Source organism: Nerophis lumbriciformis, linkage group LG23 (assembly GCF_033978685.3).
Source record: "Nerophis lumbriciformis linkage group LG23, RoL_Nlum_v2.1, whole genome shotgun sequence".
Lineage (NCBI taxonomy): Eukaryota > Metazoa > Chordata > Actinopteri > Syngnathiformes > Syngnathidae > Nerophis > Nerophis lumbriciformis.
Genome location: NC_084570.2, coordinates 6,584,028 through 6,608,563, shown reverse-complemented (window position 1 = coordinate 6,608,563; position 24,536 = coordinate 6,584,028). Strand labels below are relative to the sequence as shown.

General features: G+C 37.4%; 1 protein-coding gene across 2 annotated transcripts; it reads left to right on the top strand.

Annotated features, from left to right (window-relative positions):
- Positions 1 to 8,617: 8,617 nt before the first annotated feature.
- Positions 8,618 to 24,146, top strand: slc19a1 (solute carrier family 19 member 1). Of its 2 annotated transcripts, XM_061985258.2 has the most exons (7): positions 8,657 to 8,703; positions 11,180 to 11,256; positions 11,335 to 11,670; positions 15,825 to 16,611; positions 17,286 to 17,478; positions 20,942 to 21,083; positions 22,633 to 24,146. In XM_061985258.2, the coding sequence occupies exons 3-7, from the start codon at positions 11,392 to 11,394 to the stop codon at positions 22,825 to 22,827; spliced, it is 1,596 nt and encodes a 531-aa protein (XP_061841242.1). In that variant the 5' UTR covers positions 8,657 to 8,703; positions 11,180 to 11,256; positions 11,335 to 11,391; the 3' UTR covers positions 22,828 to 24,146. The 2 variants fall into 2 exon arrangements, with proteins under 2 accessions (XP_061841241.1, XP_061841242.1); XM_061985257.1 differs by having other exon boundaries at positions 8,618 to 8,703; positions 11,180 to 11,670.
- Positions 24,147 to 24,536: the final 390 nt, after the last annotated feature.

Below are 24,536 nucleotides of genomic sequence, written 5' to 3'. Positions count from 1 at the left end.
GCACTTTTTGGCTTCTTATTAAATAACTTTTGTAACCTATTTTTATGGGCTTTCCTCTTTGTGATGTTAAGTTCCTGTTATGCGCTGTTATACAGTATATGCCTTGAGCTCTTATTTTGAAGGCCCTAAGAGCGGAAGTGATGACACGTTGGAGTGGAGCGGGGGTTTTTGAAAGAAGGTAAATAATGTGGTCCTCGTGTAAACTGGAGCCTCCGTGTTTGTTATTTTGTAGTTTCATACAGTATAGGCGACATTTATAAACCCTCGGTTACACTTTTTAAAATAGATTCAATCTTGCACGTGGAAAGTTTAAGTGAGGGCTTTAGTTGATATAACACTCCCGTCAGGGGGTGCATTCTTCCAGCACAACAGCGGCGCATGGACTTCATTTATAAGTAAAGGTAAGACCATAATAACGTTTTTTTTATTAAATGTGCTTTTTTGTGTGCTACAGTTTGTATGTGTAAAGTTAAAGTTAAGTTAAAGTACCAATGGTTGTCACACACACACTAGGTGTAATGAAATTTGTCCTCTGCATTTGACCCATCCCCTTGATCACCCCCTGGGAGGTGAGGGGAGCAGTGGGCAGCAGCGGCGCCGCACCCGGGAATAATTTTTGGTGATTTAACCCCCAATTCCAACCCTTGATGCTGAGTGCCAAGCAGGGAAGAATGCTGGTATGAGCTTTTAAACATAACCTGTTAACTGCTGCCAATCAAATGGTGAATAAGATACTCTTTAGGGTTCATATGTTTGTAAATCTGACTGTGATGAAGTCAGTGCCTCACCAGCCATGAACCTCACCGCACGTCACTGGTCTTCACCAAACCCTTCTTTAGTGAAAAATAAAATGTTTTGGTTTTTTTTCAAATTCAAGAAAAAGTCATATGGTTTTTTTCACTGCTGCACAAAATGAACCGTGCATGAACATCACCTTGTTCAAAGTACAAAACCAACACAGTGCATAAACTCACAACAAATTACACACCTTACACACATTACCATGAATTGATTAACGTGGACAAATTGAAAAACTTATTGGGGTGTTACCATTTAGTGGTCAATTGTACGGAATATGTACTGTACTGTGTAAACTGTACTGTTTCATATAATGTATTCTCTTCCTTTGCAATCTGCGGGTAAAAGTTTCAATCGATCAATCAAACAACCTGCAAATCAGATGGAAAATTAGAGGGAACATTGTTTGGGGGTATCCATAATACGCAGATAGTGAGAAGTTTTTATTTACACGATAAGTCGGATGTGTCTTTACGTCGGTGGCAGAGGCTCCGCCGAACCCCTGAGGCCGACTCACCGAACCACTAGGGTTCGAACAGAAACCCAGGTTAAGAACCACTGATTTAACAGATGTTTATTGGGATTAGGTAAACAGCTGTTCCGTATTTTAACATAAAAGTGTTTGATTGTGAGGCATTAAAAGCCACAAAATGCAACGGGTCCATCAGACCCACAAACGCTGGCTGAGTAACAACAATATGAACATTACACAAGGGTTAAACTACATGATATAATCCAATACAGTAGCCTTCAAGTTATGTTTATGGCCTCACAAAGGGCACTACCTGCAAATATACAGAGTCTGTTTACACTCAGAGATGGTCCACATGAACTCAGGGGTTTTTGATTGATTGATTGAAACTTTTATTAGTAGATTGCACAGTTCAGTACATATTCCGTACAATTGACCACTAAATGGTAACACCCGAATAAGTTTTTCAACTTGTTTAAGTCGGGGTCCACGTAATCAATTCATGGTACAAATGTATACTATCATCATAATACAGTCATCACACAAGTTAATCATCAGAGTATATGCATTGAATGGGTGTCCTGAAATTCAAACATAACATAGTAAATTGCACATTCAAGGCTCAAACGTTATCTATAGTTGGGGTGAAACTGTGGGACAATGTGAGCGGAGAAATTAAACTGTCTTCTAGCATAAGAGTGTTCAACCTTGCGGTAAACAATGTGTTGTTGGGAAACTATCAAAAACATGACTAGTTGTTTAGACTATCTCAACTGTGGGACACAGGTGCAAAAGAACTCACTGTGGAACAAGGGACATAACACACCAGAGAAGGCTTCAGAAGACGAAACATACCCAGGCAAGATGGAGCTAATCTCTAAGTAATAACAATAAAAAATAAATAAATAATAATTGGTGAAGTAAGTTATATATCATACGGTGAGATGAGTAAGATTATCTATAAAATGAATGGATGGATGAAATAAATCCAGAATGTTTATCATGGTTCTTCATCTTTGTACTTTGTAAACACTGTAAATTTGAAGAGTTTGTTGAAGTGGATCATATTAGTACATTGTTTGATTTATTTTCTTAATCTATTCCATAATTTAATTCCACATACTGATATACTGAAGGTCTTAAGTGCTGTACGTGCGTACAAATATTTTGAATTACCATTTTTTCTAAGATTATATTTCTCCTCTTTTGTTGAGAAGAATTGTTGTATATTCTTGGGTAGCAGATTATAGTTTACTTTGTGTATAATTTTAGCTGTTTGCAAATGTACTATGTCATAGATGTCACTTGGCTTTTGACATCTATTTTGTATATAGTTTTGATTTGTTTGTTTTCGACATTCTTAAAAAGTTAGATTGAGGAACATCGCGTTCAACATGTTTCAAAATGAGTAGGGATAATCTTATTACTCCAACCCCTTCTCCATCTCTGATAATTCATTTACAGTTTATTATAGTATATTAATATTTTCTAGTTAGTAGAGAAAATCATACAGAATGTGATAAACATAAGACAAGTAAAAATATGGGAAACAGTGTTGAAACAAAACAAACATTAAACAATAAAACGAGAGAAGGAAAAATTACAAGGGTACAACTTGTGCAGTGATAAAGAAATAGAAAAGATAAATAAAAGCTGATAAAAACAAAAAAATGTAAGAAATACACAAACATTAAAATGGTTGCATAAAAAAGTGCAAATAAAAAATTAAAAGTGTAAATTTATAATTAATAGCAAATGAAATAGGTTGCAATCAGTAGAGCAGGGATTCTCAAACCATACTTGCCAACCTTGAGACCCACGATTTCGGGGGGTGGGGGGGGGCGTGGTCGGGGGCGGGGTCGGGGGCGTGGTTGAGTGAGGGGGCGTGGTTGGGGCGTGTTTAAGAGGGGAGGAGTATATTTACAGCTAGAATTCACCAAGTCAAGTATTTCATATATATATCAAGTATCAAGTCAAGTATTTCATATATATATATATATGAAATACTTGACTTTCAGTGAATTCTACCTATATATTTTTATTTTATTATATATATATATATATATATATATATATATATATATATATATATATATATATATATATATATATATATATATATATATATATATATGTATATATATATGTATATATATATATATATATATATATATATATATATATATATATGTATATATATATGTATATATATATATATATATATATATATATATATATATATATATATGTATATATATATATATGTATATATATAGTATAGCAGTTGTGCACTGCACTCTCTAAAAGCCCTAAATGTTATTGTCACATGTGCATGATGGCAGTATTGTCCTGTTTAAGAGTGTCACAACATTGCTGTTTACGGCAGAAGAACTGCTTTACGGTCGACAAAAACGTGACTGCTGTTGTTGTGTGTTGTTACCGCGCTGGGAGGACGTTAATGAAACTGCCTAACAATAAACCCACATCAGAAACCAAGAACTCGCCCTCGATCATTCTACAGTTATAATGTGATTAGGCAGGCACGCTATTTATATTGTGGGAAAGCGGACATGAGAACAGGCTGGCCGCTGTCGACACGTCACTCAGGTCCGCATGGAGCTGGAGGGGGCGTGGCCTCCAGCTCCGCCTGAATTTCGGGAGATTTTTGGGAGAAAATTTGTCCCGGGAGGTTTTCGGGAGAGGCGCTGAATTTCGGGAGTCTCCCGGAAAATCCGGGAGGGTTGGCAAGTATGTCTCAAACTGTGGTACAGGTACCACTATAGTGGTACTCGAGCTGTATCTAGTACAAAACAGTACAATGTGATATCTAGTGGTACGCCAAATAATCACTTAATTAAATGTTGTAATGTTACAGTTTTATTTTCCGAATATTCACACACAGTGTTACTATTCAAACCGGGTCTATTGTTACAATATACTTGCTAAATAAAAACTCTGCCTTGTTTTAATGAATATAAAAACCTACTATGACACTGTAATTTAATGTTGATCATTATGGTGGTACACGGAGAGCCAAGTATTTTCTGAGGTAGTGCTTGGTGAAAAAACTCTAAGAACCACTGCAGTAGAGAGAGCAAATATCTATAAATATGTAAATACTAGAGTAGAAACATGTTATTTACCAAAAAAATTCTAAATGTAAATGCAGGATTATAGTGGTACATGATTATTTCATGTTTACATCCAAATATTTCATCATTCTTATCAACAAATGTTTTAAATGTAAACAATGTAGACACTTACTAGTTCTTCTATTAATGCTGTTCAACAATTGTTTAGGAAATGTGGTTAAAGACTAAATTGAACAGATGACAGGAACAAATGATAAATGTTGTCTTGGCGTCTTATCTGTCAGCCAAAGCAGACAAAAGGCACTCAAGTCATAAATTCTCCTTTTGACACAACATGAGTAAAATACATCTTTGTCTCCGTTGTACCTAGAGGGCGAGTCAAACAAAAAGCCCATAATGACAGTACAGGATGTCTGACTAACCTTAGTGGCAACCCATCATTTTATGATTTAGGCTTTCTTGGTGAAGTAAATCAGAGAAAATCAAAAACTCTCACATCAAAAACAACACACTAAAATCTGAATATATATATATATATATATATATATATACAGTGTATACTGTATTTCTAAACTTGTCTTATTTTGCTTGTTTTTTTCGGTTGATTTGTTTTTCTTCAAACTATATTAGGAAAACAAAAAGGTGCAGATACTGTTGCAAAGGCAGTGCTTTGTAAAAGAGTGAACATAGAAAAAGTATGATAGAAATGTTCAAGCATATTAATGGCTTGATAATCAATCCAACTTTATTCATACAACACTTGTATTATATAAATAATGTAGCACAAAGTGAATACTGTTTCTGCATGAGTCACCCAGCAGTTTCCACTGCCCCGTAGAAAAAAATACTGTTTTCGCAGTGAGGTACACGATAATATAATGTAACAATATTGAAAAACAACCCTCAACATTAATGTTTGTTTATAATATCTATTTGTCTTTTAATGCAAACCCTAAGAATAACAATTATGAGAGAGGGGATGCAACACAAACCATCCACATGTTTATCATATTAATATTTGCACACACATCCTACATTTGTCTCAGATTTAAATTTGTAACAAAGTAGATATGACTGATGAAAAGTTTGCAAAGTACAGTCGTCCCTCGCCACATCGTGCTTCGAGGTTTGCAGCTTAACTGCAGATTTATAAATAATCTTTTTATAGTATATTATAGATATTTTTTGCCTACATTGATAAATGCCAAGCCTTAATGCAGAGGTTAATTTCATCACACCTATACAGTGTTCAATACCGGGGTATAGCGGAATATACGTTTGGTCAGGAAAAAACACAGAGGCTATATCATCCCTACAAGCCTGTTTTCGCAGTGGTACTTTAACTTTTAACTTTAAAATGGATATATTAACCAAAAATATCAAAACTACTATAGTACTGTAAGAGTGTTACAAAAACAGCCTTCTTTCATCGCCATAATATCGCTAAAATTCGTCCCATTATGTCTCGTCTGGATTACTCCAACATATTATTTTTGGGTCTCCCTATATCTGGCATTAAAAGATTACAGTTGTTAAAAATGCAGGTGCGAGACTTTTGACAAGAACAAGAAAGTTTGATCATATTACGCCTATATTGGCTCACCTGCACTGGCTTCCTGCGTACTTAAGATGTGACTTTAATGTTTTACTATTTGCTTATAAAATACTAAACGGTCCTATCTTGCTGATTGTATTGTATCATATGTCCCGGCCAGAAATCTGCGTTCTATGAATCCCGGCTTATTAGTGATTCCCAGAGCCCCAAAAAAGTCTGCGGGCTATAGAACGTTTTCTATTCGGGCTCCAGTACTCTGTAATGCACCAGCAGTTACATTTAGAGATGCTACCAGTAGAATCATTTAAGTCCCAGCTTAAAGCTCATTTGTATACTCTAGCCTTGAAATAGACCAATTTTTAGACCAGTTGATCTGCCATCTCTCTTTTCTGCTCTGTCCCCCTCTCCTGCGCGGAGAGGTTACCGGCCACGGGTCAGTTTTCACGGAGGAGGCGGTAGCTGTTCCAAGTCGCGACCTGGAGTGGACCACTCCTCTGCATCAGTAGGTGACATCTCTGCGCTGCCGACTTGTCTACATGCAAAAGGATCCCCTTCTGGCCTCACAATGGACTGGACTTTCACGTTATTAACCCTATCCACTCGGCCGGCATACAGTGCACTGGTCACCGGTCACCCAACTTTGATTGATTGATTGTGCATAAAATTGTTGTCTGTTTGTTTTTTTGGCTTTAGACTCGTAAGAAATATTTACACAATCTCACAAAAAATCTCATAGGTTCCTAAAGCCAAAACTCTTGCTATACAGGCTATATCAGGGATACCCAAACTTTTTGACTCGGGGGCCGCATTGGATTAAAAAAATTTGGCCGGGGGCCGGGCTGTGTATATATATATATATATATATATATATATATATATATATATATATATATATATATCACTGATGGTGGAAACTTTACACTAGACTTCAGGCAACGTGGATCCTGTGCCTCTTCTGTCTTCCTCCAGACTCTGGGACCTCGATTTCCAAAGGAAATGCAAAATTTGCATGGTTGGGTGATGGTTTGGGGTGCCATGTCATCTGCTGGTGTCGGTCCACTCTGTTTCCTGAGATCCAGGGTCAACGCAGCCGTCTACCAGCAAGTTTTAGAGCACTTCATGCTTCCTGCTGCTGACCTGCTCTATGGAGATGGAGATTTCAAGTTCCAACAGGACTTGGCGCCTGCACACAGCGCAAAATCTACCCGTGCCTGGTTTACGGACCATGGTATTTCTGTTCTAAATTGGCCTGCCAACTCCCCTGACCTTAGCCCCATAGAAAATCTGTGGGGTATTGTGAAAAGGAAGATGCAGAATGCCAGACCCAAAAACGCAGAAGAGTTGAAGGCCACTATCAGAGCAACCTGGGCTCTCATAACACCTGAGCAGTGCCAGAAACTCATCGACTCCATGCCACGCCGCATTAACGCAGTAATTGAGGCAAAAGGAGCTCCAACCAAGTATTGAGTATTGTACATGCTCATATTTTTCATTTTCATACTTTTCAGTTGGCCAACATTTCTAAAAATCCCTTTTTTGTATTAGCCTTAAGTAATATTCTAATTTTGTGACCCACGGAATTTTGGATTTTCATTTGTTGCCACTTCAAATCATCAAAATTAAATGAAATAAACATTTGAATGCATCAGTCTGTGTGCAATGAATAAATATAATGTACAAGTTACACCTTTTGAATGCAATTACTGAAATAAATCAAGTTTTTCAAAATATTCTAATTTACTGGCTTTTACCTGTGTGTATATATATATATATATATATATATATATATATATATATATATATATATATATATATATATATATATATATATATATATATATATATATATATTAGGTCAGAAAAAAACACAGAGGCTATATCATCCCTACAAGCATGTTTCGCAGGTTTCCTTTTTTATATAAAATTTCATGTAATTTTTATATAAATATAGATTTTACATAGATTTTATATAAAATAAAATCCCCTGACGAGCAGAGAAACCTGCGAAACAGGCTTGTAGGGATGATATAGCCTCTGTGTTTTTTCCTGACCTAACGTATATTCCGCTATACCCCGGTATTGAGCACTGTATAACGGATGAACCACAGAAACATTGACTATATATATATATATATATATATATATATATATATATTAGGTCAGGAAAAAAAACACAGGAAAATGCATTTTTAGACAATATGATTTGCCTGAGCGGAGGAGACACTGAGAGTAACAAGCGGTAGAAAATGGATTCGAAAGGACAGATTTAAAAAAAATTATAATTAAAAATAAATAAATAAATAAATAAAAATAAAACAATTCATTTTTTTAAATTTTTTTTAATTTTTTTTAATTTTTATTTTTTTACTTGGGACTTCCCGCAAGCCGTAGTTTTGGGACCCCCCCCCCCCCCCCCTGGGCTATAGTGTAAGCTGCATTATACAGTAAAGGCTGTGGGACAAATACCACTGAACGCTTTAAGTGCATCTGAATAAGTGGTGAAATTTAATTAAAAAACGCCATTTAACAGAGTGATTTTGTTGAACAGGGGTACAATTTACGGTATTAATAACTTGAATTAAATCTTACAATACACTGTAAAATTATTTTAGTGTGCGTGTTGTGATGCAGTATGTTTCCCGGTACACTGCTGCCCCCTATGGGAGTCTCGTGTACTGCGACATTTTAAGCTGCCATTTTCCACAGTGAAACTTCAATTGCCAGAATCCTTTGCGATAGAACCTCGTCGCTTCAGTCAATGTGAAAGCAGAAGCAAAATACACGAGGTATGTAACCTTAAATACGTTTAATGTACCTTTAATTTACTAATAAAATCACGACGTTGGCGTATAAATGGCAATAGAAAACCGGCGCGATGTCGCCTTCCTATTATCAGAAATAATGTCGAGCAGTTTGCGCTAACAAAGCATACAAACTTTCCGTTGTATTTGTATCGTTAGCCAGCTAGCTGTATTGTGGTATATTTACTGTTTATTTCCTTTAAAATGGACGGCTGGGGTTATATTCCGAATGGAAATATATATATTTTAATCACGCAGGGACTTTGGCAAGGTAGCAGGTTATTGTATTTGTTTGACAAATTATTGTTACGCCTCATGGGCTTGTGTAACTTTACATGAACATGTTACTTAAGACAGCTGAGTAGTGGTATACAATGAGAGTTTTGTATACAATTCACTAGGTAACTACAGTACTGCGCTTGATTCATCAAAAAAAAAAAAAAAAAAAAAAAAAAAAAAAATATATATATATATATATATATATATATATATATATATATATATATATATATATATATATATATATATATATATATATATATATATATATAATTTGTCCTGCTCTTTCTTTTTAAATGGTGAAGGTTGATCAATGCAACCATGCACCCATTGAGTTTGGCAGAAGTGTTCAGTTCAGTTTCAGTTTATTTCGAACAATCATCACACAATTCCAGTTGTTTCATTACAGCACGTCCGAAAAGGAGTAGGAAGAAGCAGAGCTTATTTCATACCATAGCAACTTTATCCAATTTCCTTGTTCTCTGTAAAAGAACTTGGAGATACTCAGACTAGACCAGTGGTTCTTATCCTGGGTTCGATCGAACCCTAGGGGTTCGGTGAGTCGGGCTCAGGGGTTCGGCGGAGGTCAAGACACACCCGACTCATCGTGTAAATAAAAACGACGTATTACGGACACGGCAACAGCAGAAGTCACACTGATTTGCAGGTGTGTAATTTGTTGTGAGTTTATGCAGTGTGTTGGTTTTGTTCATGCACGGTTCATTTTGTGCACCAGTAAAAAAAACATGGTAACACCTTAGTATGGGGAACATATTCACCATTAATTAGTTGCTTATTAACATGCAAATTAGTAACATATTGGCTCTTAACTAGTCATTATTAAGTACTTATTAATGCCTTATTCGGCATATAACCTTAACCCTCTAACCCTGGCCCTAACCCTCTAACCCTAACCCTAACCAAATAAATCTAAATTAAGTCTTTGTTACTTAGAATATGTTCCCCGCACTAAAGTGTTACCAAAAACATATAACTTTGTCTTGAATTTGAAAAAAAACAACGTTTTATTTTTCACTAAAGAAGGGTTCGGTGAATACGCATATGAAATTGGTGAGGTTTGGTACCTCCAACAAGGTTAAGAACCACTGGATTAGACTTAGACTTTCTTATATGTCATTCAAATTTGAACTTTACAGTACAGATAAGAATGTATTTTAGTTGCATTAGCTCGTTGTAGTGCAGTATAAAAGAGCAATAAGGTGCAGATATAAATAAATAGATTACTGTACAGATAAATATATTGCACTTTTGCATATGCATCCACGTTTATGGATGTATTGATTGATTGAATCTTTTATTAATAGATTGCACAGTTCAGTACATATTCCGTACAATTGACCACTAAATGGTAACACCCGAATAAGTTTTTCAACTTGTTTAAGTCAGGGTCCACGTAATCAATTCATTGTATGTTATATTGTCTTTATATTCCAGCTAGTTAATCCGTTTTTGGGGGGGAATTGAGGGGATTATTAATACGTTCAAGAGTCTTATGGCCTGAGGGAAGAAGCTGTTACAGAACCTGGAGGTTCGGCTACGGAGGCTGCGGAACCCCTTTTTTAGAGTCCAGCAGTGAAAACAGACCTTGGTGGGGGGTGGGAGGAGTCTTCGCAGATTTTCTGAGCCCTGGTCAGGCAGCGGCTTTTTGCGATTTCCTGGGACGGTGAACAAATAAATAAATAATATGCCATAGTAAGCATGCAAATATTAAATACATAAATAATCTTTGTCTCAATAAAAAGGAAAAAAAGGGTTCAAGATGTTAATCATAATTCCTGTTCTGTGTACTTTGTGAACACTTCTAGTTTGAACCGTCTCTTAAACTGAATCATATTGGTGCTTTGTTTGATTTCTTTGGTTAATCCGTTCCATAATTGAATTCCACATACTGGTTTTAAGTGTTGTATGAGCATACAAATGTTTTAAATTTGATTTTCCTCTGAGGTTATATTTCTCCTCTTGTTGAGAAGAATTGTTGTACATTCTTGGGTAGCAGGTTATAGTTTGCTTTGTACATAATTGTAGCTGTTTGCAAATGCACCAAATCGTTGAATTTCAATAATTGTGATTGAATAAATAAAGTGTTTGAAAGTTCTCTATATATGTACTTAGAAAATAATTGCCAATCAGTGAATGTTATTCTGTTATTGTGTGTTTTCAGGTGAGCAATGAAGCTGACCGGCTGCTGGCTACATAAGCTTGGTGTCACACGTTGTTACAGTGCTCAACAAAGCAAAGGTCAACAACATCTCACATGTGTGTGGGGTGACGGCACGTAGCATTTTAACCACACACACACATGCACTATTCCAACAGTTCGGATAGAAAGGAAAGTTGACAAGTGAGCTTGACTTTGCCACATCAGCTGACACAATGGTGGCAGACCGAACAGCAGAGCAGGAGAATGAGACGGACCAGAAGGTGCGTGCGGTTGAAGACGTTGGAGGACATGGAGATCTGGAGATGGCTGGCTGTACTTTGGAGGAGCCAGTTGCTTCTAAACGTCTCCCAGAGGAAGCTAAGGAGCCACGAAAGTGGATATGGTCCATTATGTTTTTGTGTTTCTTCGGGTTTATGGCATCCATCAAGCCTGGGGAACCTTTCATTACGCCGAATCTGCTCAGCACTGAAAAGAACTTTACCAGGCAGCAGGTCAGTAGTGCCCATGCTGCTAATACAGTTTGTGTTCGCTTGTTACAGAACACTGTTTTGCTCCATGACTAATACTTGTACACAAATGACAGCAAAGAATGAAGAATAGATTTTTTTTATTGCCGACATTTCAAGCAGGCTATAAGCTAAGCGTTACTTCTGTGCAGTTAAACCGGGTGACCTATCGGAAATAATGAGTGTCTTGTGAGGGTGATCGCTGATCCATCTAACTGTGGTGAAATCTTACATTCCTTTTCCATAAGTGGGTCACTGTTGAATGTTTGTGTTAGGGAATGACTCTGAATAGTTCATAATGGAAGGGGAACATTTTATTTGAATACTAGAATTAGGACTGCACGGTTCTGAGAAAAATGGGAACCACAATTTTCTTGCCCACAATTAAGGGCACGATTCTCTGCGGCGATTTTTGCGCACATGTGGTACCTCCACCTACGAGCACATTACGTTTCACAATCAAGCTCATAACTCAGAATTAGAGATCGACCGATTATCGGCGCCGGTATTTGGGATTTTGACGTATATCTAAATCGGCCTCTTTTTATTGGTATCAGCCTTTTTTTTCTACAACTACAACTCTTAGTAATTCAGCAGATACAATATATATGCATATTATACTGATATTTAGTATTTAAAAACAATAATACTTAGTGAAGTAGATAGTAATAACCCAGTGGTTCTCAAACTTTTTTTGTCATCCCCCACTTTGGACAAGGGGGAGTTTTCAAGCCCCACCTGCCCCCATCGCCCCAACAGAGCGCTAATGCCAAGCTTTAACATTTTCAAATTTATTGAACATCAAGTTGTATACATTCAAACTCAATAACATAAAATAACATCAAGTTCAATGATAAATAAAATAACTGTGCAGCTGTGGTACAACTTGCATCAAGTTCAATAATAAATAAAATAACTTCCATCAAGTTCAATAATAAATAAAACAAAAGTGTTATAACTTGCATCATGTTCAATAATAAATCAAAAAAAGTGTTGTAACTTGCATCACGTTCAATAATAAATAAAAAAAAGTGTTATAACTTGCATCAAGTTCAATAATAAATCAAATAAGTGTTATAACTTGCATCAAGTTCAATAATAAATCAAAAAAAGTGTTATAACTTGCATCAAGTTCAATAATAAATCAAAAAAAGTGTTATAACTTGCATCAAGTTCAATAATAAATCAAATAAAGTGTTATAACTTGCATCAAGTTCAATAATAAATCAAATAAAGTGTTATAACTTGCATCAAGTTCAATAATAAAAAAAAAAAAGTGTTATAACTTGCATCAAGTTCAATAATAAATCAAAAAAAGTGTTATAACTTGCATCAAGTTCAATAATAAATCAAAAAAAGTGTTATAACTTGCATCACGTTCAATAATAAATCAAAAAAAGTGTTATAACTTGCATCAAGTTCAATAATAAATCAAATAAAAGTGTTATCACTTGCATCAAGTTCAATAATAAATCAAATAGCTTGCATCAAGTTCAATAATAAATCAAAAAAAGTGTTATAACTTGCATCAAGTTCAATAATAAATCAAATAGCTTGCATCAAGTTCAATAATAAATCAAAAAAAGTGTTATAACTTGCATCAAGTTCAATAATAAATCAAATAACTTGCATCAAGTTCAATAATAAATACAATAAAAGTGCCACTTTGCAATCTTTGCAAAAAAAAAGGAGGAGCTATGCATTTGGCAAGACAGGGCAAGTGACAGCACTTTTCCCCGGGAGAGCCACCTTGCTTCACTGTGAAACAGCACGGCTGTATGATCAGCTCCCATTTCCTCACACAGTGCAGAGAACAGTCGCACTTTCAGTGGTCGTGTTGTGAGCGCGGTAAATTTGATCAAAACATCTGTTAAAACCTCATTGAGTTCGGGGCTGAGCTGCCTTGACGCGAGTGCTTCCCGGTGAATGACACAGTGTGTGCCCGTCACATTTTTGTTTCTCTGCAGGCGCTGGATCTGGCTCGACGACCTTTGAGGTGCGAGTCACAAATGTCTTTGAGGTGCGAGTCACAAATGTATATATTTGTGTAATTGTGGTCCACACATTAGCCTGCTACCCATCCGCGCGAAAGTTTGTTCCGCTTAGCCCCGCCCCCATTACTTACTGTTGCTATGTCTGTCAAACTTTTGCTCGTACCGAGAAATATAAAGCCTACAGTAAAAATAAGTACCGGTAATTTCCATTTATTTATATAGCGGATTTCACAGACAGAATCACAAAGTGATTTACAGTGTGTATAGAAAATGAAAGCATAGTAAAAAAATAATAATCTAAGAATATAATAATAAAAAAATATTTTAAAGTGAAATTTCCTCCCGTTCCTCGCGCCCCACCTGTCATGTCTCTATTCCCCACCAGTGGGGCGCGCCCCACACTTTGAGAAACGCTGGTAATAACCAATGCTCAAGCACCAACAGTTTACTCTTTATGAGAAAAGTGGACTTTTTTTTCACTGCAGCGCCCTCACCCTTCACTTTTTTCTCTTCCCCCAGCAATGTTAGTCGCTTGTACACAGCATATTTCTTACGTTTAGCTTTTAAAATTTCAATTTTTTTGCTTCCTTAGCATCTTACTGGTTCCGTTTTGTTTGTTTACGCTGCTGCAACGATCAAGCCTCCCTCTGCAGCACTCGCAGCGCCGGCTCCTTAACGGAGTGTGGCAAGTTTTTTGTTCTGTGATTCCATCAAATAATGCCACAGCGATGGATGGACATGATGACAGACAAAATCTCTCTGCCAAAAATCCAAACCTTGTGTAAATATAGAGACACAAAAGGAACTTATTATAGAAGTAAAGAAGAAGAGGTAGCATTTTCATACTTTCTGTATGAGGGCCGCGTTAAACATTGTGTTGCTACTTGTCCGAAGTTTCCTCAGAAATAATGTAAAAAAAACCCCCAAAAAACAGTCGATCTCTGCTCAGAATACTTGCATCCTAAAGCAGCCCGTCCCATTGAAATGAAGGGAAATCAATTTAATTATAACATGTCTTTTAAAAAGAAAATACTATCTTCATGGTTTATGGAGGATGATAAACAGACTGGTTGTAATTGTATAGGTTGTATGAAAGTACCGTAATTTCTGAAATACAAGCCTCTAGTGTTTTCCCATGCTTTGAACCCTTCGCTTTATACAATACTGCAGCTAATTTATGGATTTTACCCGGGTTCACAAGCTTCACCTTCCGGCAAGGATTTTTGCCTCTTCACATCAGACCAATTATATTGCCGATCACGTCACAGTGGACCAACGGAATAGTTTACATTAAATCAACACACTCACACAAATATTCAATCAACCATTTAGCGCATTATGGATTCACCCTCATCTTGGAAAACACACAACAAAAAACTCAAGACATCGCCTGAAAACCGAAGACGATCGAGCCGGCCATCGAAAAATGCAACCGTTGCCTTAGGGAAGGTAAATTCACCCCTAATAAGAGGCTCTGAAAGGCCAGGCACTACTGTATGCCGTGTTACAGGCTCTGTCTTTGGTTAAATGTGTGAAGTTAATTATATTTATATAGCGTTTTTCTCTAGTGACTCAAAGCGCTTTAAATAGTGAAACCCATTATCTACATCTTTAAGCTACATTTAAACCAGTGTGGGTGGCACTGCAAGCAGGTGGGTAAAGTGTCTTGCCCAAGGACACAACAGCTGTGACTAGGATGGCGGAAGCGGGAATCGAACCTGGAACCCTCAAGTTGCTGGCACGGCTGCTCTACCAACCAAGCCACGCCACCGTAGTGCTTGTGTAGATATTTCAATGTGTACACCTTCGGCGTATAGACTTGTGCAGCTAACATATGTAAATAACATTTGTCCAAAAAAAAGGTGGTTGCAGCTTACCGGTACATATAGTTGCAGTGTATAGTACATAAATCTTTCCAAAAAGTGAATTGGACCTCTACATCTAAAGGTATTTATCATATTAAGGCTTTACAATGTCAAAAATAATGCAATAAAAAGCTTAAAACTTCAAAGTCAGTGATGGTGTAAGAATACTGATTTGTATCGAGACTTATTATAACACAAAACCTAAAAATCCTTCCCGCGGCCAAAAAAAGTTGGTTTATTTAATGACTATTCAATCCTCCTGTCATTCTTGTATTTATAGGTGACCAATGAGATCACGCCAGTGCTGACGTACTCCTACATGGCAGTGCTGGTTCCAGCCTTCCTGCTGACTGATTTTCTGCGCTACAAGCCAGTTCTGGTCATCCAGGGTATCAGTCAGGTGGTTATCTGGATCCTTTTGCTCTTGGGTACATCCCTCATTGAGATGCAGTTCATGGAATTCTTCTACGGTGTGACCATGGCATGCCGTGTGGCGTATTCCTCCTACATCTTCTCCCTGGTCAGCCTGAACCTATACCAGCGTGTGGCCAGCTACTCGCGTGCCTCAGTCCTCTTCGGAGTGTTCATCAGCTCGGTGATTGGCCAGCTTTTCATCTCAGTGGGCAACGTCACTTACTACACCCTCAGTCTTATTTCTTTGGGTTTTGTCAGCTTTGGTCTGGTGCTGTCACTCTGCCTGCCCTGGCCAAAGCGCTCCTTGTTTTTCAATCAGGCACGCAATCAGGAGCACAGAGAAGTGTCCGCTCAAGTAGCCACCAAGGCGGAACTGGACAAGATGAACCCAAAGGATGGCGGGTTGACCACAGCCCTGTCCACATGCTCTGCATCCCACTGGAAGGACTCAATCTTTGTGCAGATGCTGATGGAGTTGAGAACTGTAGTGAAAAGACCCAACCTGCGACTGTGGTCCCTTTGGTGGGTGTTCAACTCCACAGGGTACTACCTGGTGTTGTTCTACGTACACATCTTGTGGAGTAACTTTTCCACGGCCACTGACAACAAGAACATTTACAATGGAGGTGTGGAGGCTGCTTCTACCTTACTGAGTAAGACATTTTGAGAACTTCAACCAAGGCTGCGGTTATCTATTATTTTAGTAATCGAGTAATCTATCGATTAGTTTGTTTGATTAATGGAGTCATCTGATTAAATACACTTTATAGCCTTAATGTGTATCTTAGGGAACATAGTTGAAATGCAAAGATTTTTCTGCTTGCCATAACCTCATAACCTTCTTTAATTTTATATACCTTCCTTCACTTTCTATTTAATTTATTTTAACCTTCTTTACCTTGTTTAACTTTTCTTTACCTTTAATTTACATTCTTGTTTCATTTACCTTCTTTTACATTCTTTTTTACCTTTCCTTACCTTATATTTACCTTCCTTTAACTTTGTTTTACCTTCCTTTACCATGTTTTACCTTCTTTTACTTTACATTTGACCTACTTTTACCATATTTTACCTTCTATTTAACTTGTTTTACCTACTTTTACCTTTTTCATGTGCTTCGAATTTGATTCATCTTTTATTAGTTAAACTTATTTAATGATTAATCAAAGCAACAGACTAAATCAAAGCTATTTAGAGTTAAAATAGTAGATTTTTAATCGGTTAATCATTGCAGCCATAACTTCAACGTTACGTTGTCTACTGCTGTCTCACTGTGTCCAAGTTGATGATAAATACCTTGACTTTTGTTAAAACCATTCTTTTGCAGGTGTTTTGACCTCTTTCATCGCAGGCTTTGTGAAAATCCGATGGAATATCTGGTCAGAGCTGGTCATTGCTGTGATCACAGCCTTGCAGGCTGGACTCCTGCTGCTAATGGGCACCACCAATAACGTCTGGGTCTGTTATACGGCCTACGTCCTTTTCAGAGGCTTCCACCAGTTCCTGGTGCCAATCGCCACGTGAGTGCAGACATGTTTGCCCATGACCAGGTCTAAATCCAGTTTAAAACTTGTGGGAGATTGTTGCATAAGTACATGGATTTCCTCATCAGTAGCTTGGAGAGCGTAAAGTTTCCCACTACACAAGTCAGCCATATTTCTTGAGGTTTGTGACAAATTATGTGCGATCGTATAAATGACACATTCCAGAAAACTGGTAAGTAGGACATGTCCCACTTGGAGTTTTAGGTCAACTGTCAAAACAAAATAAGCATGTAACGTTATATGTAAACAAATAATAATGGATTGGATCTATGTCATGTTTTTTTTTAGTCCCTCAAAGCGCATTACACTAGGTAGCCATTATTCATTCAGTCCACAGTCACACCAACATCTTTTCGTGATGGCTCTTGTCTTTAAAAAAAAAAAAATGCAATAAAGGTGATTCAGTGCCTTGCAAAATAAGTATTAACCCCTCCTTGGATGTTTCAGCCTTTTATGAATTTTATACATAAAATCAAAAATCATGGTCAATTAAATTTAGTTTTCATGTTCATGTGAAAACAGGTTTTCAATTAAGTATCAATTCATTAAAAACATCAGTATTCACACAAAACTAATTTCTCTTTGCAATTCAAAAAACTCCAAACAGTGCTTATCTGTATTGATCTCATCAGAAACATTTGGAAATAGACATACACAGAAAATAAGTTGACAAAGAGCTAATTAATTAAATTATATAAAATAATTATTAACTTAAAGGGGAACTGCACTTTTATTTATTTTTGGAATTTTGCCTATCATTCACAATCCTTATGTAAGACAAGCACACATATTTTTTTATGCACACTGTAACTAGTAAATAAATGCGACCAAAAGTCCGCTTACAATGGAGCCTATAGGAGTCCCTCTATTCTGCCTATAAAGTGCTCAAAAAGCATCCAAACACATTTATCAAGGTTTTATATACACACTGCAAGTATATATGAATGTAGTAACAGGCACATTTATATTAAGATGTAATATTTACATATTTTGATCATTTTAAGAATACAGCGGCACATTAATTTAAAAAACACATCACAACGATCACTTTTTCCTTTGACATCACTGATTACTCACTGCAGACTTCATGAGAGACCACAAACATAAGATATCACTTACTGTACAATGTTTGCTGTCACTAGGATGCCGACTGCTAGGATGTTCATATATTCTTGTTTAGATGAAGAATGACTCATAATCCTCGTGAAGAAAAAAAAGCGGTGGAACCGAGCGTCTTTTCGTGTCTGAAAGCAGCTCACCAACTGATAATGTCAACATAGCCACATTGATTGATTGATTGATTGAAACTTTTATTAGTAGATTGCACAGTACAGTACATATTCCGTACAATTGACCACTAAATGGTAACACCCGAATAAGTTTTTCAACTTGTTTAAGTCGGGCTCCACTTAAATTGATTCATGATACAGATATATACTATCATCATAATACAGTCATCACACAAGATAATCATAAAAGTATATACATTGAATTATTTACATTATTTACAATCCGGGTGTGGGATGTGGAGGAGGGGGGGTAGGTTTGGTTGATATCAACACTTCAGTCATCAACAATTGCATCATCAGAGAAATGGACATTGGAACAGTGTAGGACTGACTTGGTAGGATATGTACAGCAAGTAGTGGACATAGAGAGATCAGAAAGCATAAGAATAAGTATCTACATTTGATTATTTACAATCCGGGGAGGTGGGATGTGGAAGGGGGAGGGTGTTAAGCTATATAAGCTAGTTAACTCTCTGTGATCACAGCGCCGCTATAAATAGTTTGTCTGTGTTAGCGCTTCTAATAACAATATCACTAATTCTTGGTTAATATTCAAGTCACGAAATGTAAATGGAGTATTGTTGGATTTTTTTTTTACAGGGCTTTTTGGGCGGAATAGAGGACCTCCCTTTGGCTCCGATTCAAGCAAACTTTTATTTACGTTTATCTACAAGTTAGAATGCCTTTAAAAAGAAAACATCTGTCTCTTTGTCTCTCATAAAGATTGCAAACAATAGGCAAAAGTTTTGAAAAAGTGCAGTTCCCCTTTAAAGTGCAAATGAAATTAATTCAGAAACTTTATACTAACATTAACATATCTTTGTAAATTGATAATCTTAAACAGTACTGTATATACAGTACGTATATATGTATATGTGTGTGTATATACCGTATTTTCTGGGCTATATAGCGCACCAGTATTAAGCCGCACCCACCAAATTTTCGAATAACTTTTTTTTTTTTTACATTTATTAGCCGGGCTGAACTATAAGCCGCACATATATACCGGTACAAAATATTTTGTAAATGTTTATCTAATACCTTAATTGTCTCCAAACGGGGCCTTTAACACGGCAGTAAACCAAAGTCATCGTCATGGACCCACTAGCTGTGGACGCTAGCTTTGCAGACTCAGTAACTCCACGGTTTTAGTGAATTTACAAAACTGAAACAAGACAAAAAGAATGACATTGTAAGTTAATAATATTAACAAAGACACTCTAATATGTTAGCATATTAGCTAATGCTAACGTTGCAAGCTTGATTAAATTACCATAGCACATACAAATATGCATAAAAACACTTATATATATATACTTATATAAATTCCATCCATCCCCATCGCGGGGGCTGCTGAAGCCTATCTCAGCTGCATTAGGGCTGTAGGCAGGGTACACCCTGGACAAGTCGCCACCTCATCACAGGGCCAACACAGATAGACAGACAACGTTCACATTCACACCAATTTTGTGTTGCCAATCAACCTCTCCCCAGGTGGGAGGAAGCCGCATTACCCGGAGGGAACCCACGCATGTAAACTCCACACAGAAAGACCCAAGCGGGGCTCGAACCCAGGACCTTCGTATTGTGAGGCACAGGCGGTGCCCTACACCTACAATATAACAAACTATTTTTTAAGTACAAATTGTTTGTTATATTGTAAAACTTACAAATGTTGCTTGGACTGGGGTGATGAATTAAAAATAATTTTGAGCAGAAATGCTATGGATGTTTATACTTCCAAGTTCAAGGCACGAAACAGGAAGTACACTTTCAACCTGCAGCACCTGCAGTGAGCAAACTCGTCCAAAAGATGGCGCCATAGCACAAACAATAACACACCTTTCCAGTGTCTCTGTTGGTGTAATATGAAAACTATTTGTTGAATGTAAAACATTATGGCAAATAAAATCCTTAAATTAGCTGCACCGTTTTATAAGCAGTAGGATTCAAAGCATTGGAAAAAAGTAGCGGCTTATAGTCGGGAAAATACGATTTAAACTATATCCCCACATTTTGGTTTTCATTTTGGATTCCACTGCACTAATCCCAGTCAGAGGTGTGAGGTTTTCTAAACTGCAGGAAAAATGATGCATTTTAATCACAAAACTAAAACCTGTCAATTGTGCCCTCACTGTCCTGGTGTGTAGTTTCCAGATCGCATCATCGCTCACCAAGGAGCTCTGTGCCCTGGTGTTTGGCATTAACACCTTCTTGGGGACCATCCTGAAGACAATCATCAACTTGATATTTGCTGACAAGAGGGGCCTCGCTTTGGATGTACACAGTCAGGTAAGCAAGAGCTTTGTTGGCACGTTACCTGTCCTTCTAGCACATTTAAAGGGTAACTGCACTTTTGGGGGGATTTTGACCATCATCCATAATCCTTATGTTAGACCAGAGGCTGTCCTGGCTAGATTTACATCCTGGGCGAACCATCCCTTGGGGGTGGCCCAACGCCCCCAAAAAAGACTTGCCCCCAAACCATGCCAACACAAACAACATATTATATTGTATTATTTTATTACATAATCCTAAATACAAAAAGATAACAAGAACAGAAAAACCAAGATAAATAAATGAAATACAGTATATAAACACCAATGTAAATTGCTAACCATGCCAGTAATGGGGATGCCCCTATTTTATCAAAGCCATGTAAAAACATCCAAAAACCGTCACACAAGCTGTAACAGGCACATTCATGATAACATTTAAGTCATTTTGCCGCATAATCGGAACTTATTTCGTCAGCGCATTGATTTCACAGAGCGCTTAGCAACAAACTCTACTTCCGTCAACAACAGCAGGAGTGCCTTCTGTGTTTGCCATCACTAATCGTGGGGGTGTATTAGTACCCAAGGCATGGGTAGCTTACACATCTGTGAAGGCACCATTAATGCTGAAAGATACATACAGGTTTTGAAGCAACATATGTTGCCATCCAAGCAACGCTATCATGGACACCCCTGCTTATTTAAGCAAGACAATGCCAAGCCACGTGTTACAACAGCGTGGCTTCATAGTAAAATATTGCAGGTACTAGACTGGCCTGCCTGTAGTCCAGACCTGTCTCCCATTGAATATGTGTGGCACATTATGAAGGCTTAAATACGACGACGGAGACCCCGGACTGTTGAACAACTTAAGCTGTACATCAAGCAACAATGGGAAATAATTCCACCTGAAAAGCTTATTCTCAAATGTTCAGCCTCATCCTCCAGTGATAATGTGAGACTTGATAATGATACCTATATTAAGAAATGCAGGTTATTTGCAATATGAATAATAATGAAGGTGATTATTTTTAGCTTAGAGGAGCGTCTCCACACTGTGTATGGCCACACATTATTAGGTGCTACCCGCTTGTCAGCTGGGGGACTAAAAATAAATAGTCTCAGCCAAAGGGGATCGACATTTGTGATTGGCATTAAAATGTATGGTTATTGTGTAGTTTTTAACAAAAATAGGCCGATACTAATGTGTGGCTTGATCCATCGGCACATCCCTACTTATTAGTCAATATGTATTCTGTGACTGGATGGAAGGTTTGATGAAATACTTAAAGCTGCTGAATGTCATTGGCTCAAAATATATATATTTTTTTAAATCAATAACTGCTACCATATTACCAATAGTGTTTTAAGACAACCTATTTTAAAAATTCCTATATTTGTCACAACTATAAGTTAAATTAGTGCGGCGTAGCTTGCATCGGTAGACCAGGAAGAGGGCGGGATTGCTGTTCCTTTCTGCGACATACAGCAGCTTTACATTTTCCCCCAAAAAGTCAATTATCGGAACATTCTATTCTGATTAGTGCTCTGTTTTTTTTCCCCAGTTCCTGGTGTACTTCATTTACTTCGCCCTGCTCACTGTCGTCTACTGTGTAAGTGCCGCTGTCGTCATCTTCCGTCACTTTAGAAGCCAGCCCAAGAAACAAGACGGCGCCGGCCCGCAGTCCAAACCGTTTGAGCTCAGCAACATCACCGCTGAGGTAGAACCTTTGTCCAGCAGCAACAATGCCAAGACCTAACATTGTCCACGTGCAGTACTTGTTAGGATCCTCTCACTCATTTGAATGAGTCCTAATCGTGCGTAAGTGCCTCACAGGCCGGCTGGTACAAGTGTCAGGTACGAAGAGTTTCACCTTGTTTTAACGCACTTTTAACGACACTAAGCTCCAGTGTTGTGGGACCCCCCAATGAAGGTCAGGCTGAGCTGATTTTGGATTCGGTTGTCCTCCTGATTCAGGGACGGCAAACAAAAGATTTGATTATGCGATTATGAGGACACTACTAAACACCTTGCTAAATCACGATTTGTTTCTAAATCATTGCTTTAAAAATCACTTATTTTCCCAGCGTTGGTGTCAGTTGCACTAACAAAATACTCTTGTTAATCATTTTAATTCAATGTAATGAAGTTTAAGCTGTTTTATGTATTTGTCCCTGGTACGCATCTCTATTCAGCCATATAGGAAGTTTTCTTTTTAAAATTTTGACTTACCCTATTGGCTTTGACGCCCACAAGCACTTGTGCTGGATAATCATGGGAGTTGCAACAACACTTCCATCTGTAGGGTAAAGCTAACCTGTCTCTCGACAGTCCAAACCCAGCTTAAGTTCCCTATTAGTGGATGAACAAGCAAACGCTTGGTGAATTCTGCTTCACAATTATAGGAAGAGACGACATGAAAGGATCATCCATGTACTTACATATGCAATAAGAACTATTTGCAGATTTTGATTAAACAATTACTTTTTATGCATTTTTGAGTATAATGATACTCATCTGGAATGTGAAAAATGTAAATTGATGTTACAATATTGCTGATAAAAAATATCTGTGAACTTGTCTGATTGCTGTAAAACTGTTTTCTTTGTACATTTCCAGAATAAATGGATTATACTGTAGTAGTGATAGTCTTGGTCTCACCCGTGTTGATTTCTACCATTTCCAGGAGAAGTTACTGCCTTCAAATTGGTGGTTTCAAAGCGAGTAGAGGTACATATTTTAACTTCAAGTCAATGTATTGTTTGTTCAGCTGTACTTGTATATGTTTTCTATGCAGTGTTTTGATCTGCACCCCTCAGCGATGATTGCTTGTTTTGTGTGCCAGTTACTTCTGCAGCTGCAGGCATGAACCAGAGCCTTGGTGTGTGTGCAACAAGAACACCATCTTTATTATTTAGAAGACTATTTGTGGTAGGCAATATATTATTAGAAAGCATTGTCACCATTTTTGATACGCAGTCATTTTCTTTTTGCAGAAAACATCTACAGACTTAGTAGTGAAACATTTCAACTTAGTGCAAGTGGGTGCATTTGAAATTGACACACGTCTATTTTTTTTTTATTAAACCATTTTAATTGCAGCTTAACTGTCTTGTGTCTATTTTTGTTTTGTTTGAGTGCATTTAAAAAAAATATTACAGTATCAAATGCAAAGTAAATGCAAAAGAAAAACAGTTAAAAGCGGGTTAGTGTTGAAATGATGCATTCAATTAAAACATATCAGATGTGCACAATAATACAATTGTTAATTGAAAATGGTCTCTTCCACGCACTCCCCCTCCCCCCCTCTGTTATCAGTGCATTCCCTCCTCACACGGATGCTGCAGGACAGCACACTGTACTGGTGTACTCCTGGTGTCAGCCTGTGTAAGGTATGCTGGCCGACACCGCAGGATTTCCTTGTATTGTCCCAAGTTCACGTGGCAATTCTGAACTACGCATGATTCC